Genomic DNA, 17,469 nt, shown 5'->3' with positions numbered 1-17,469 from the left:
TGATGACTTTCATAGGTTTTTAGGATGGAAGTTGCCTTGTTGGTTTCTAGGCTAGGCGATAATTTCATCAAAGTGATAAATTAGCCTCAAAGGGTTGGGAGTGCTCCATATTGAAGTTTGTTTCTTTGTTTTTTGATAACTGATTAATGTGTCTTTTTTCCTTCTCCTATCTTTTAAAGCTAAATGCTTCTTTAAAAACCCTAGAAGGAGAAAGAAAACAAATTTACACTCAATTAGCTGAAGTAGATAAAACAAAGGAAGAGCTTATAGGTAAGTAATCTACACATTTAAACCTTTTCTAAAAAGATACATCTTGTAGAGAATGGTACCATTAATTGAATTAATTTTGGAAAGGTCCAATTTCATTGTGGTTTTTTACTTTTACTTTGGTTGGCAATATGTGAAAAATTCATTTTGATTTTGTTGCTAATGCATTAGTTTCCTTAATATTTGTATGAAACTAAAATATTGAAATTATTTAAAAAATCATGTAAAACCATACTTACCTCTGACTTGACAGTGTTGTGTATTCGGTGTGGCTTTAGATGTTAAAGGTACTACTTTGAAACTAATTTTTTAGAACAGTTTTTTGTTTCAGTATTTTCTTACTTCTGGGTTTCTTAAAACATTTATTTTGCCAAGGTTTTAAAATTAATCTTTGTTAATTGCAAAAGTGATCTTCAGTAGTGGTATTGCTATAGTTTATAGATCTTCATGCAATATTGTTATCATTTGCTTGCTTAAATGTACACATACAGTGTACTAACAAATGCAGGAGTGACGTTAGACCTGTAGTGCTGTAGGTCTGTACTCTTCTACCAAATCTAACTTTCTTTTTTAATGAATAAAGGAAGATAAATTTCTATAATTTATCTTTTATTCATAATTTAAAAATTTTCTTCTGAATTCTTTCCCCTCTGCCCCCTACCATTTTTGGTAATCATTTACATTTACAGTGCTTCTTTAAGATACAGAAGATGTGAAACAGAATAGTTAGAGTAAAAGTACAAAAATGTAATGGAGATTTAGATGTTTGTAGGTTTTTACTTTCTTTTCAGTAGGGATGATCCAATTTTATCAGAGAAAATACCCAGCATTAACTTTTAGTTAAGTGACTGTTTTTAGAAATGGTTTTAGAGCCTAGTCAACGTTTTTTTTTCCCTCATATATTTGAAAGTTTCTGTGGAAAGACAGATAAGCACAGGTTTTTGTACATTTAATTGTTTTATAGTAGCACATTTACTTAAAATGCCTTCTGGTGTGTACTTGTAATTAATAACGATTTTAAATGACTTGTTTCATGTTTTGATTTGTGATGGCATGGTACATCATGTTTTGGGAAATGGTGCATAAAAAATAGATGCAAGAACTAGAATATTGAAGGTTTTGAGAAACTTAATAATTCTAAAAATCTAAAACAATTTATATAGTACTTTAATTAAAGTAAAAAACAGAGGAACAAACATGCCTTAAAGATTTTTTTGTTGTTGGAAAGAAGAATGTGCATGCTTTAATTTATTAATTGCTTTTCATAATTTTTCTCTTTTCGAAATGTTAATATATAACTCAAAATATTTACTCCTTTGTGATTTAAAAAATTTTTCTGTAGACCATATAAAAAATCTCCAGACTGAGCAAGTGTCTTTGCAGTCAGAAAATACACAATTTGAAACTGAGAATCAGAAGCTTCACCAGAAACTTAATGTAATGACTGAACTGTATCAAGAAAATGAAATGAAACTGCACAGGTAATAAAAATTATGTTGATAACTCTGCTGAATGATGAGTAAAATAGCTTAAACTGTTGTATTTGGCTTATATGATTATTGGAAGTTCTCAATTTATGATTGGGTTGTATTTCATTAATTAATTGTTAAGAAAGTTTTTGATCTTGAAACCTTTTCTCCATGGAAGAAAATCTTGGTAAATGATGGTGGAATTCCCAGGCTAATTTACGAAAGTCTTTAACTTTTAATGAGTAACTTAGCAAATTATTGCCTTAATTTCCTAATAATCAGGGAGTCTGGGTGGACATGTAGTGATTGCACTGCCCATTAATTCCATTTCTTATATATCTAAAACTGATCTCTAACCCACTGTGTGTAACTTGCTCCTACCCCACTGTGTCTTCCCAGTAAATGGCAAAGTCTTTTGCCTAGTTGCCTAGGGCAGCTGCTCAAAGCCATTCTTGACTTCTTTCTTTCTCTTATATCCCATATTCATTCTACCATCAAATCCTGTCAACTTTATTATATCTTGAATCTGTTTACTTTTCACCCCTTCTGTGTTAATACTCTGGGCCAAGTAACCTGATTTATACCTGGTTTATAGCAGTAGCTTCATGAGTTGTCTCCCTCCCTCCTCTCTTTACCTCTTACATGGTGTTTCCCATGCAGTGCAGAGAATGATTCTTCTAAAACATAAATTCTTCTTGTTGCTCTCTTGTTCAGAGTCTTCAAGGCTCCTCTAATCATACTCAATTAAATTAAAAGCTTTTTTATTATGGCCTACAGGGTCCTACAGAATCTGACCCCTGGCTTTCTCTTTAATCTTAGCTTATTCATTTTCTTTTCCCCTCACTACCTTTGAGCTGCACTGCCTTTCTTGATGATCTTTAGCATGTCAAGCACACCTGTACCTCAGGACCTTTGCACTTTGCTACTTCTTCCTAGAGTGATGTTCCTCTATGTATTTCCATGGTTTAATCACTCATTTCATTTTGATCTCTAGGTTCAGATCCACAGAGAATTATTCCCTTACGACCCTAACTGAAATAATACCTGCCATTCTCTATTCCTTTAACTTGCTTTGTTTTTCTTCATAGTTCTTATCATCCTTTGGCATTTTATTAATTGATTAATTCTTTTTCTTTTCTCTATTTCTCACATTAAATGTACATTCCAAGAATTACTTTGTTTTCTTCTCTTCTTTATCCCCAGTGCCTATAACTATGTCTGGCTCATAGTAGCTGTTCATTAAATATTTGTTTCAGATCATTGATATTTTTTGTTGTTGTTCTTGAGGTACCCGGGCCAGGGATTAAACCTGAGACCTCATATATGGGAAGCCAGCACTCAACCACTGAGCCAAACCCACTGAGTTGGGTTTTTTCATTTGTTTGCTTGTCGTTGTTGTTTTTAGGAGGCACTGGGAACTGAACCTGGTATCTTCCATGTGGAAAGCAGGTGCTCAATTGCTTGAGCCACATCCACTCTCACCATTGATTTCCTTTTATAGTGTCATTTCCATCATTACTCAGCCCACCCACATTAAAGAGAAGGGGATATAGACCTCATCTCCCAATGGAAGGGTTGTCAAAGAATTTCTGACCCTTTTTAATCTATCTGCTCTGTAAAATAAACCTCCCTTCCCAAGTTCATCATATTTTCATACTTTTCCTGAAAAGGTCATGTTTATTTTCTTGTAACCCCTATGAAATTATTGACCTAGGGAGTGTGAGTACTTTCTAAACAATGGGTTATGTAGTATATATATAGAATATAAAACGTTTACTGATGGCCTAGTTTGTCATCATCCTCTCCCAATTTCATGAGGGACCACATACATCCATAATTAGGACTTTAAATGTATTTTCCTCTGATGTTTGATAAATATTTCTTGAGTGATCAATGTTTTTAACAATGCCTATGTGAAACAATATAGGAAAAATAGTATAGTAAAGTCACTACTTGCTGGCTCTGTGCCTTGGTCCAGTTAGTCTGTCTGTATTTCATTTATGTTTTTATAAAGTGAGAATAATAGTAGTGCCCTTCTTATAGAGCTGTCGTGATAATTAAAAAGATAATCCACATAAAGTTCTAAGAATTTCTGGTATATACTAAGGGCTCAATAAGTTAGCTATTACTATATATAGAATAGGTAAATAGAACTACTTTGACTGCTTTTATTTACTTTGTGTTCATTATAAGTTATTCTTTGTGAACTGTCATAGATACCTAATCACTATTTTTAACAACCAATTAAAAAATTAAAAGAGCACAGTTCACTAGTTGGTAGCTTCTTATCTAATAAATGTAATTCTTTATACAAGAGATAACTAATAATTGTAATTGTTTTTATTAGTATTTACTTTTGGTAATCTTATTTTCTTAAATTTTTGTCAGAACACTAGAGATAATATACAGTCTGCTTTATAATTTGAATTTATAAGTCTTTAATGCCACATAAGGTAATAAATGGTGGCGATGTTGACACAACATTGTGAAGGTAATTAACACTTCTCAATTGTATACTTTAAAGTGGCTAAAGTGGGAAATTTTATGTTGTGTATATGTTACCAGAATAAAAATAATAAAGAATATAATCACGAAAGGTAAAAAAAATTCCATATGAATATTTGCACAGGTACTTTGATTTTTCTTGCATGTGATGTTTCTAGTGGTGCTATGCAAATTGCTTTATGGGACACACCAGTTGTGATATAATTAAATAGATATAATTGATTATTTTATGGCATATATTTTAAAAAATACCTTTTGTTTCAAGGAAATTAACTGTAGAGGAAAACTGCCGATTAGAGAAAGAGGAGAAACTTTCCAAAGCAGATGAAAAGATCAGCCATGCAGCTGAAGAGCTGGAGACCTACAGGTATTAAATACATTTTACCCCTTTCTTTTTTGAATGGGCAATTTATCCAAAAATTTAATACTAGAAAAAAATTATAAACCAAAAATAAGTAAAACAACTTAATTTTCATTGCTTTTTATTACAGATGTCTTACTCTTATGCAATTATACAGAAAGTATAAACAAGAAACAATATTTTTCTTTCAATTTGTGGATTTTAAGTTTCGCATTAGTTAGGTTTTGAATACAGATAATCCTATTTTATGTAATATCAAGAAAAGAGAATAGCCATTCATTTCAAGGGAAATTTTTTTTTTGGGAAAAAAAGCATACAATATCACTGAATTAAAAAACTCTGCACCAAAAAGAAGAGTAAACCAAAATTAATTACCTGGTGAAGTATTTATAAACCTATATGTCAAATTTCTACCTTGGGTTAATCCTCATTGGATCCATGGAAATAATGGAAAATTTAGAGATAAAAGGGGGATGATTCAGCAGTATCTGGAATAATTGCGACACTCCATTTCGCCATAGGAAAAGGAAGCTTGGGTTTTATCCAAAGGAAGGAATTATTTGTTAGTTTTATAAAAGTAGTAACATTTTACTTACTAAAGGTATTTAATTTCCTAGAATTTTATTAAGATTACAGACATTGGAATAAATCACCCAATATCATACTTCTTAAAATAAAAAATAAACCAACATACCACATAAATCTTTGCAGTAACCTTTAGATTATGTAAACCTTTGTTGCACTCTTAATGCTTAATTAATCTTAAACATATAGTAGGAGGCAACTCACCCTCTAGTAGGCCTCGCAGTCCATGCCTCGGACCATGTACTTTTCTCATTTTCTTGTTTCCTTTTTTTTTTTTAAGATTTATTTATTTATTTAATCCTGCCCTCCACCCACCCCCCCCCGGTTGTCTGTTCTCTGTGTCTATTTGCTGCCTCTTGTTTCTTTGTCCGCTTCTGTTGTCGTCAGCGGCATCGAAGTGTGGGCGGCGCCATTCCTGGGCAGGCTGCACCTTCCTTCACGCTGGGCAGCTCTCCTTACGGGGCGCACTCCTTGCGGGGTATACCCCTGCGTGGCACGGCACTCCTTCGCGCATCAGCACTGTGCATGGGCCAGCTGCACACGGGTCAGGGAGCCCGGGGTTTGAACCGCGGACCTCCCATGTGGTAGACGGACGCCCTAACCACTGGGCCAAGTCCGTTTCCCTTCTTGTTTCTTAATAAACACTTTACCCCCTTGCCCACCCTATGGTGTGCCTTAAATTCTTTTATGCAACTTAGAAGCCCAGGATCCAGAACCATCTGTTAACATTAACATTATTTGATGAGCCATGTCAAGAGAGGCAAGCGGTGCTCCCTGACCTCCGTGATACCTGGCAAAGACTGAATCAGTGCCTTCTTAGTCATGTGGGGATTTCATCCAGCTCCAGCCAGGGTCCTGCATCCGTCTTCCCTCAACTGCAACAGAATAGCTAGAGGGTTTTACATCTTGTCAGGGTAGGGCCTTATATTAGTCAGCCAAAGGGGTGCTGATGCAAAATATCAGAAGTCAGTTGGTTTTTATAAAGGGTATTTATTTGGGGTAGAAGCTTGCAGTTAACAGGCCATAAAGTGTAAGTTACTTCACTCACCAAAGTCTTTTACCATGTGTTGGAGCAAGATGGCTGCTGATGTCTGTCAGTTCAGGCTTCCTTAGGTTCCTTCCTTCCTGGGGCTTACTTCTTTCCAGGCTCAGGGTTCCTCTCTTCCTGGCGCCTGCTTTTCTTTCCTCTCAACCAAGTTCCTCTGTGTGCTTACTTCCTTGGCTTCAGCTCAAGACTCCAACCTTCCTTCTCTGTGGTACAGTTTCTCTGACATGGCCCAATCAAAGCCTTAATCATTATTTAATCAAGTAAAAGTAAAACCCCTGAATCCATTATGCTCTAATATGCCCAGAGGTAAAGACCAGTTTACAAACATAATCCAATATTTCTTTTTGGATTCATCAATAAGATCAAACTGCTATAGGCCACTCCCCTAACCAGCAAGAAGTAGCTACAGAAGAAGAATGACCATTGCCCTTCAGTGCCCCTTTAAGAATAAGGGTATAAACCCTCTGAGGGGGGAGTTGAGGCAGGTTAGAATAGTGAAAGGGGGAAGGCAGCTGGCCCAGCCCATAACATGTCCTATGGACAACATGGCCAACAGACCACATGGCTGTGAGACCCTCTCGGAAACCTGAGAAGAAGGCTACTGGAAAGACACTGAGATGCTGGCCATGAGCTTCTCATTTGGAACAAAAGGGAAAGCCCCTTATGTCCTAAAAAGAACTTCACTATTGGCCTCCTGAGAAATGACAGGTGGGGCAACCAATCAGAACAGCAAACAGATTTTTAAAAGCCCTGACTTGGGGGTGCCACCTGCATAACTCACCCTGAAGTAGACCCATGGTCCATACCTCCGACTGTATACTTTTCTCATTTTCTTGTTTCTTAATAAACTCTTTACTCCTTTGCCTATCCTAAATATATATATATACCATGAAAAAATATACTTTAGAAATTTCTCTTTTTTTAAATTAGATAAGTTTGAATTTATAGAACAATCATACATAAAATACATGTTTCCCATTAACACTCTTTTATTAACACTTTGCATCAGTGTGTATATTTGTTACAATTGGTGGAAGCACATTTTTATAATTATACTATTATCTGTAGTCCATGGTTTAAGGTTCACTGTTAGAATCTCTTAAAGGTAATTATTTCTTAACATTTGGAATTCTGAAGTTACTTTTCACATGAAATAGCATTCTGGGTGTTTTAATTAATATTTTTAGTAGGTACAGTGTGTTTGAACATTTCTTAGCTGCGGTCACCCCTCGGGCTGAAGTGTGGTTTGCTGGCCTGGCAGGGGAGCGGCCGCGGTAGGCCTAATTCCGCTGCCCCCATAATAGGGTGGCTGGTCGGACTCACCGCCACCCCTGAAGGAAGCTCGGCATGGGCGCAGAGTGCCCTCGGGTCTCCCCTTCTCGGCAGCCATGCTTCCGCGGCCGCCCCTCCTCCCGGATGGCGCCACAGGATGCCTATGGGGCGGCACCCTTCTTCTTCTTTCTCCCTGCGCAGGCACAGGGTGGAAAATTCCAGTCTGCCCTTTTCCCCTCCCCCGACAGCAGCAACAGCCAGGCGTGGGCGGAAAAATCCAGTCTGCCCTTTTCCCTCCCCCCGACAGCAGCAACAGCCAGGCGTGGGTGGGAAACTCAAGTCTGCCCTCCACCCTAGCAACAGCAGCCACCAATCCCTAAACCCTGCCCCTTCCCCCAGCAACAGCGACAGCCAATCCCTAACCACCACCCCTCCCCCGTCCAGTACCACCCACTGACCTTTCGCCGGCAACCAATCAGAACAGGGCGTGGCTTCGACCAATCAGCCTTACCCAGCCCCTATAAAACTGTTGCCTCTCCCTCAGTAAAGTGGACTTGCCTGTTTACCTTGTGTCCGCGATAGTTCTTCTGCCATGCGCCCTCCAGTCCTGAGAGCCCCCGACAAGGGCCTGGCCTCCCTTGTCCCCAGTTCGTCGCCTGCTTCTCCGGGCGACCCCTTCGTCGCCTGCTTCTCCAGGCGACCCCTTCGTCGCCCGCTTCTCCGGGCGACCCCTACATCGCCGGCTTCGCCGGGCGACCCCGTCAGCCAAACCGCGCAACCCCTTGTGAGACTGATCCCTCGTCTGCTGCCGGACCGACCCCTCGTCCCAAGTGGGACTGACCCCTCGTCCCAAGCGGGACCAACCCCTCGTCCAGAGCTGGACCGACCCCTCGTCCGCAGCCAGACCCCACCTCTACCGACCGAGCAAGCCGCCGCACTTAGCATATATTAATAGTAGAATAATTATTCTTTATAGAAAACGAGCCAAAGATCTTGAAGAAGAATTGGAAAGAACCATTCATTCTTATCAAGGGCAGGTATATATATATGTGTGTGTGTATTTGTGAGTTTGTGTGTAATTTAAAATTATGATTTGTTTGGATTGGTATCTTTATTTGGATGCAGCAGTAAGTGTACTTGACTAATTTTATACTTTCCCGTGGTGTTTGCGTGTAGCTGTAGAGTATTTCCAGGGAAATAAAGATTCTAGGGTAGGAAACCTTGTTGAAAGTTGCCATATCTCCTGCTGCTTTGGGAACATGAACTGCATCATATAAATAAACATATATTAAAGTTGGGGTCTCATATTCAGTCAGACTGAACTAATTACTTCTTAATTGGCAACTCCTATTGTAGTTGATTATTGTATACAGTAGAAACTTTCTAGACAAAATTTTAGTTGTCTTTACATTCAGTTTTTTAAAATATTTTAAAAATATTTTTAAAAACACATGAGAATTAAAATGTTGCTTACTGAACTTTTTAGAGCTGCTTGGGGTTTTTTAAGTTCATGAGTTATGTACTAAATCGTAGTGGTAGATGTGAATATTTTTTAACTTAAGAAAATTATTTTTCATTAGTATTTTAATCACTTTCTTTTTCAGATTATTTCCCATGAGAAAAAAGCACATGATAATTGGGTAAGTTTTACATTCTCTAAGGCTTTTCTTTCAAATTTTGCTTATTTCAGAAAATGAACTGCTCATTTAAAGTAGGTGGAATTAAAAGTAGTAGTTTAAAAAATCAGTTTCTTTTAAGTTTGCCTGTAGTGAAAATATGTTCTTATTGAACTAAATAGTTTACTACAACACAATCATTCACAAAATCTGGTTTTTCCTTCTCTACTTTCAGCATATTGCTTCTTTGCAGGGAACTTATACATTCTCTGGGGTGGGGATGGGGTAATGTGATGTTCTTGGATTCATTATTTTAGGGCATTAGATTACCACTAATTAGTTGTGACAACTACTTAAAACTCTCTGGGCCTGCTTATTCATTTGTAAAACAGTAGGATTGAATTTAGTGACATTTGAACTCCCTTATAGTTCTAAAGTCATTTTATCTGATTCTAAGTGTTGTTTTACTTGGTATAAATTAAGAAAAGGCCATCCTGAGAAATAGCATGTCAGTGCTCCAGAGGAACTGTATGAAGTGGTAAGGAGGCAGATTTTGAGTAATTTTAAGATAGGCCTTTCTATTGTAAAGACCTGTTGTATTTTAATAGGTCCTTTGGAGAACCTAACTAGTGTTCAAGGGGAGGCAACTTGCCCAGTGGTTGGAGAGGGTCTGAAGTCAGCCTGTCTTGGTATCCTGGCTCCATTACCTACCACCAGTTTCCTACCTATACGATAGAGATATCAATAGTTTCTATTTCATAGGGTTATTGTGATGATTAAATAAGATAATCAAGTTAAGCTGATTAAAAACTTTTAGTTTCCGCGTTTTTAATGTTATAAACTCTTTACTCTCTGTTCAGCATTTCTTTGTTCCATCCTGTTAGACTTAATATTTTCTTTTGAGTACTTTGTTTTTTTGTGTTCTATGGCAAGTATCTTTTTTTTTTACTGAGGTCATTTATATTTGTCCTTACCACAAGATTTAAGCCTCATAAGATAAGATATGTAACTTTTTCCTTAATACTAGTGCCTATTGGAATGTTTTGCATATTGTAAGATACAATATTTGAATTCAGTGTTTCAGAATACAATGTAGTCACTCACTGAAATAAAAGTTTTACCTAACTTTTGAATATGTTTTCAAAAGTCTGTAATCATTTATTATGTTTGTTGATATAGGTATATTTTATTGATATAGGTATCTCTTTAAGATTGATAGCACTATAATTATAGTAGAATTTACTTATGACTTATTAAGAGGGCATTTTGTCTAGTATTTAAGAATAAATGCTATACTGTGCCGTGTAAAAACATTTAGAAGTAATTTTGGTTCTGTATGGTTCAAACTTAGTATTTTATTATCTAAAATTGTTATTGGTATAGTATTTTCTCTTTAATTAGTACAAAATTGATTATATGATTGTATGTTGGAAAAATTTTTATAAATGGAATCTTCTTGATAGGGAGTGCTAAATATGATTAAGTTGTGTTTTCCGTAAATATTTTTATAATTCTTTGGCCAGTTGATGTCAATTCTTATGTTTAGTTCACAATTTTCACTGAATGCAAATTTGATAGTGTATATTTTTTCTTGTTAAAAGTTATGGTTATGCCTTAACTTCCCATTGAGAAACAGAAGCTTTTGATTTTGATGAGATCCCATTTACCTATTTTTTTTCTTTGTTGCTTATGCTTTGGGTATGAAGTCTAAGAAACCAATGCCTAACTTAAGGCACTGAAGATACTTCCCTACATTTTCTTCTAGGAGTTTGATAGTTCTAGCTCTTATATGTAGGTCTTTGATCCTATTCTGTAAACCCACAACTTCTCTAATAAAGGGAAAATATTTTTAAAAAGTTATGGCTATGGTTCTTTTAACTACCTTCATATGGTAAGTATATTTGCCCTAATGGATTGCATTAGTTTGGAGGCCTGATATTCCATACACTGCTGCTTTTAATCTGGAGAGACACAGTGATGGGAAATATGCAGTATTTCTTACAAGTTTAACCTTTGCTGATAAGTTTAAATTTTGATTTCTAAAGCAAATATACTCTTATTTTCTAACTTATTTTATTAAAAGCTTTGTTTTCTACAGTGTATATGCTCTCATTTTCTAACTTTTTATTTTATTGTTACTAAATAAATGTGAAATATTTTAGGAATATGATCTGTACAGTGTCATGTACATAACATGCTTTGATTTTATTCAGCCATTTAAATAGCCTGTACTGACATGCCATGAAAGTAGTTTAGACCATTAATGGTTTCACAGAATTATAGTGATTTCTTTTGAGAGATAGTTACCTTGTTCCATAGCCTTTACTACCATGCATAAACATTTTGAGTCTTCATTTGCATTGCCCTAAGCCTGACTCCAATTACAGTGCTCTTGTCATGTTATTTGAATATTTACGGTAACTAATTATAATTCCTGATTTCACGTCTAGATAATAGGATTCATTGGCAAGTACATGATTAAGCTCACTCGACAAGGTTTTTAGGGTCATGTCTTCTGGTTACATGAAATTCATTCCCTTTTAAAATAATGCCTTAAATTAAAAATTTAAAAAAATTTTACATTGATTTACTGAAATGGATACTTAAAATTGACTGATATTTGTTATGCTATCAGTGTGATGTTTATGTACGTCTAGCTTATTTAAGTTTGTATAAATGTATTTGTTAAACTTTTTTTTTTTTAAGTTGGCAGCTCGGACTGCTGAAAGAAATCTCAGTGATTTAAGGAAAGAAAATGCTCACAGTAGACAAAAGTAAGTATCTTAGTGGGAATACTTTAAAAAACTTTAGATTAGGTTTTACTTTTATTCTTAATGGTTATTTAACTACTTTGTTAATTAGCAAATGCTTTTATAAGGATAAACAACAAAACTTGCAGTGATCCAGCATATCTAGTTGTGAAATAGCTACTAGACTTATATTAGGAGTGGCTAGGCTTAAAATACTTGCCTTAGGGAGCACACTAAAATGCACTGAAATGCCACTTAATGGAAACTGTTCATAATAACTTAAAATTTTTTTTAAAGTTGGTTAAGATGAAGGGAGATTAAGAGAGTTGGACAGAATGGATGAATGTCTCTGATATGATAATTCTCAAAGTATCAACGTTTCTTAGTGGATAAATGGAAAGAATAAATTATTATTAGTGCTCTTATCCCGTGGTTCGATTGTACTGGATGGCATTGTTTTACAGTCAGAAAATGAAAGCGAGAGTAAAAGTTTGCAATGCACAATAGAATGGAAGAGTGAATGTTTCTTTTAAGAAGATGGTAATAGTCTTCCCAGAGTGTTATTTCTTGGCAGAATGTACTAACATTATCCAATATTAGTTTTAGTCTACTTGCTCACCTTTTCTACTGTCACAAATTAAAACCAAATGATTAAATGCTATATCTTAGATCTGATGTTCACGAGTTAGGAATAAGGTATTATTAAAATGTCATATTTTTAAGATAAAAAGCTAGGATAAAATAGGTGGATGTTTTAAGTGGTTTTCCAATTTTATGTTATGATAGGAATCATGTGGATCACATTGCAATAGAAAGAATACATGACTCAACCAGAACCCTGGGTTTTAATACTGGGGCTTTCATTTTGAATAACGCATTTATACTCCGAACTTCATTTTCCTTAGTTGTAAAATAAGAGACTTGAATTGATTGACCTTGGAAATCCCTTCCATTTCTAAAATTTGGATTCTATTATATAGTATTTATTGCAGTCTAATTTTGAAGAAGAAACAAAACAATTCCAAATGTCAGCAAAACATTATGATCACTAGGTTAAAAAAAACAACAACTTGTTACTCCAAAATAAGTAGTGGGAGGTAAAGGAAGGTGTTTTGGTCAAAATAATGTTAGAGGAACAATTTCTTCTGTGCACATATTAAGATAGTGGTTTGTACTTGGTAGTGGCATTTTTCTTGAAATGTTGGTGCCTTTTGTTTGATCAGTAACAGCAATGTTCTTTATTTGCAGATTAACTGAAACAGAGATTAAATTTGAACTTTTAGAAAAAGATCCTTATTCACTTGATGTTCCAAGTACAGCATTTGGCAGAGGTAGTCTTATATTTTTTAATGCCTACTTAAAAATACATATATAACTATATATTGTACATGTTGTTTATTTTAGTGTAAATTAATGCTGTTATTTATAAATACGTTATATTTTGGAGACAGGATTCTAATCTTAGCTCTCCCACAAACTCCAAGTCCTTGTGTTTTGTTTCTTGGCAATAATGGGAATTACTTCTGTCTGTTTTTGTCAGTGGGATTTTGTAAGATATTTATTTTTTACTACCTTGAGCTCCTGAAAAATGCCTGGCTCTTAGTAGGTACTCAGTAGCTATTTGTTAGAAGAACGAATGAATAAGAGAATATGAAATAGCATTATGACTCTTATTATAATTATAATGATAAAATGAGAATTCAAGAGTCTGCTTTTAATTATTTAAAGGTATTATTTTAAAAAAGTGGGAAAACCTTAATAACCTGAGTTTTGATTGCTTTAATTTTACCTGTGAGGACCATTTCTGTGAAAGATGTATTTAATATTTCTGTTTATGCTTCATTGAGTTAGCATTTTAAATGATCTCTTAATATTCCCAATATTTTAGATTTTCAAAATAATTTTGGTTGAATTGGAATTAAGCTGCTGACACAGTGAAAAGAAACTAATCTTTTACATAGGTAGAATCACATTTTAATAATTTTGAAAAGTGATAAAAATCACTTTGTAATAATCAAATATCAGATCATCATGAATTTCAAATAGTAACAAAGCTTGGGGTAGGAGGAATTATATAGAAGGGAATTTTGTCTGAACCCAATGCAAAATTCTCAGAGAGTAAAAAATGTTTTGATCTTTTGTTAAAATTGCATTTGAATATTATATGAGTTGCACAATGAAATTTAGCAGATTTTATAAATGTTTATTTTGGTGGTATTTTAAGTTTGTTTTTGTTCTTTTTTCATCTTTAGAAGCAAACCATTATTTGGGAATGGTGAAGTTTTAAAATGATAGGGCTCTTCTAGGTTATCTGAATTAGAGATACAGTGATTTATTCCATGACTTAGTATATGTAAACTGACTTTTCCTTGATAATCAAAAATGAGTTCTGATGCTTCTAAGTATTTTGTGCATTTTTCTGCTTTTCAGAATGTGAACTTTACTCAAACAATTTATGACCCAAATCAGCCCATCTGGCACTGATTAAGCTGAGCCCTTCCATGTTATAACCTTTGAAGTATTTGGAAGTATTCTGCCATTAAAAACCAAACCAAACTAACCTTACCCATCCTCACCAACCATTTTATAACTCTAAAATATCATCAATATCCTATTATTTAATATTGTAATGATTTAAATGTATTAATTACTAAGAGGATAAGGTTTTTATTGACTAAAGTGTCCATTTGGTAGATAAATTTAAAAACAAAGGGTTCTATATTTGTTTAATATTGGCAAAACGCTAGACATAGTTAATACTCAGGACAATATTCAGGATATTGCCAAATGGGCAATAGGGTTACCTGATGGTATTTGTTGAAATGGGATTCTAACTCTACAGTGTAGTTGAATGAAACTATGAATTTAAATATGTTGTTTTAATTATTCCAGAACATTCCCCATATGGTCCCTCACCATTGGGTCGGCCTTCATCTGAAACGAGAGCTTTTCTCTCCCCTCCAACTTTGTTGGAGGGTCCACTCAGATTCTCACCTTTGCTTCCAGGGGGAGGAGGAAGAGGTATATTGTTTAAACATCTTTATTACTCTAGATTTCTTCCTTCCTTTATATTTTCATCTTAACTTATCTTTAAAATGAACTGTAAAATAAACTTTGAAAAATACAGGCATTCCTTGCACTTATTGTCTGTTACATTTTTGGTAAAGAAGCTCTACGATACATAATTATAATATGTTTTTCACTGATGATCAGTGTTATAATAGATTACATCCTTATTTATTTATTTTAAAGAAACTTTGGATTATATAAATATTACATTAAAAAATATAGGGAACTCCCATATGCCACCTCCCCCACACACACAACACTCCCACATCAACACAATTCTTGATCAATGTGGTATACCTGCCACCACCGATGAGCATGCATTGAAGCACTGCTCCCAACCGTGGATTATAGTCTATATTATGGTATGGTCCCATGCAATTTTGTAAGTTATGACAAAATGTATAGTGGCCTGTATCCTTCACTGCAACGCCATGCAGGACGATTCCAGTGTCCTGAAAATGCCTCCATACTACACGCTCTCCTTCCTTTCCCTCCCCCTAGAACCCTGGCGGGTACTGCCTCCACACCAGTGAACACTGATGTAAAAGCAGTGGCCACCAGAGACTCCAAGGGGAGGGAGAGGGAAGAACAGGTACAACACAGGGCATCCCCAGGACACTGGAACTGCCCCAGATGACATCGTAATGACGAGCATAGGCCACCATATGTCAAGGACTTGATACGTATCTTTTTAAACCATATTTTTGGCAAATTAATATTATACAATATATTATAGAAAACTTCATAAAGAATACATAAAAAAGAGTATAACCTAGCATAAAACTATATTTTCGTGAAACAATTATAGTATAGAATGTTTTATCTTTTTAAAATTCATTATCATGAGAATCAGAAAGTGGAAAGAACCATTCTTTTTTGAGTTAAGGAATTCAGAAAGGCTTTTTTTATGGGCAGAGTTTTAATAGGCATCTTTTGGGGAACTATTCATTTGTTAATATTTTGAGAAATCAACCCAAGGTTGACTATTCCTTGATAATCAAAAATGATTTCTAATGTTTTTGAGAATGTCCCTAAAAGCATTAGTGCTTCTTTTTTCTGCATTTGTACTTTTGAAAATGCCTTATGTGCCTGGACTTTCATTCTTTTGATTTCTCACTATACTTTGTCACTTTGTCATGTTGTTTTAATGTTTTTTCTGGAATTGTTACAAAATCTAAAAGTATAGAGCCCTATTTATTCCAAACTCATCAAAATCAAAAGTCTTAGTTTTTTAGCTCCAGCACTGTTTTATAGAAGCTGATAGCATTCTTTGCTAGTGAAGTGTTCCTAGCCCCCTTTTTAACAGTAATTTTAACAGATTGAATCTGAGGTAGGAACATAAAATAAGGAAGGAGACTAAATAAAAACACCAAACTAAACCCAGCATATCAAAGCTCATATGTTCAAATGGATATTACTCATTAAAATACACTTTCAGGGAGTCTGTGTATATTTCTGTGGAAGCTGCCGTTATTTAAAATTCTTTTCAACAGATCGATTTTATTGGTACATATTAGTAAAGCATACAATTCATCCAAAGTGTACTATCAATGGTATTGAATGTAATCACATAGTTATGCATTCATCACTTTAATCATTATTAGAGCATTTTTATTTCAATAATGATAATAAAAAGCAGACAAGTAAATAAGAAAATTCTTTACCTCTCAATCTCTCTTAAATATTTTAAAAATTCTTTCTTGGGAATTGTCTTCAAAGAATATGGAAAAATTCCTTTGCCCATTTCTTGTTCATATTCTCTTTTCCCATCTTCAATTTGCTCCATTTAGAACTATTACTTCCCAGTTCACTGTTCCCCTGCACATTGGGCCCATAGCCTGAGGACACCTCAGAGGGTAGCTTTGCTTTTATTACCTTTGTACTGAGAAAAGGACTAACTTGTAGGCTGATACTTGGAGCTCACAGGGAGCCTTGTATTGAGAACTCCAGGAAGCTGACTAATTTTGAAATTCACTTGTTTGTTGTAATTGCCTTAAGTTCATCGCCCTCCCCCTCCAGTTTTTTATCTTGACCTTTAGAAACAAATAGGTTTTATATTGTGTCATATTATATACCAACACAAATATAATTTCAATTAGGTTACATGAAATAGTACTTACCCTTACTATTTTTGATGCTTTCTGATATTTTCTATTCAGTTCTATTCCATTTCATTAAAAAAATAATGCTGATTGAAACTAAGTTAATTTTGTGCATGACAAATATCTCACAGCTAATAGTCTGAAAAACAGTGCCACCCTTAGAAATAAGGGTGTAATTGGCTAAAACCCAAATGTTAATCATTGGAAATTGAATTATATAAGTCAAGGATTGCTTGTTGTCAACTGAGTATTTGGAATAAGAGTAAAAATCACCTTTGATTTCTCCTCTCCTGTTTAAATTACTTTCTTCTCCTATATAGTTACTTTAAAGATAACATATTTAGATTATTTGCAAGGTTATTTTACTCTTTGTTAGAAAAGCCACAGAAGTTCTAGGTAAGCTATCAGCATGTTTTGAAAGAGTT

At 34.8% G+C, this 17,469-nt stretch overlaps 1 protein-coding gene across 4 annotated transcripts in view; it reads left to right on the top strand.

Annotated features, from left to right (window-relative positions):
• MIA2 (MIA SH3 domain ER export factor 2) overlaps nt 1-17,469 on the top strand; it is a 137,972-nt gene that overhangs the window by 94,926 nt on the left and 25,577 nt on the right. For 2 of the 4 annotated variants that reach the window (XM_058293528.2, XM_058293529.2), the window contains 8 exons: nt 180-270; nt 1,610-1,748; nt 4,507-4,608; nt 8,484-8,544; nt 9,112-9,147; nt 11,830-11,897; nt 13,122-13,204; nt 14,766-14,894. In XM_058293528.2, coding sequence (XP_058149511.1) covers nt 180-270; nt 1,610-1,748; nt 4,507-4,608; nt 8,484-8,544; nt 9,112-9,147; nt 11,830-11,897; nt 13,122-13,204; nt 14,766-14,894 — 709 coding nt within the window. The remainder of the gene's footprint in view (nt 1-179; nt 271-1,609; nt 1,749-4,506; nt 4,609-8,483; nt 8,545-9,111; nt 9,148-11,829; nt 11,898-13,121; nt 13,205-14,765; nt 14,895-17,469) is intronic. The other 2 variants (XM_058293530.2, XM_058293531.2) reach the window with 1 other exon arrangement.

The sequence above is a fragment of the Dasypus novemcinctus genome, chromosome 3, assembly GCF_030445035.2.
Source record: "Dasypus novemcinctus isolate mDasNov1 chromosome 3, mDasNov1.1.hap2, whole genome shotgun sequence".
Taxonomy (NCBI): domain Eukaryota; kingdom Metazoa; phylum Chordata; class Mammalia; order Cingulata; family Dasypodidae; genus Dasypus; species Dasypus novemcinctus.
Note: the sequence above shows the minus strand (reverse complement) of the source record. Positions and strands in the feature narration are given on the sequence as shown.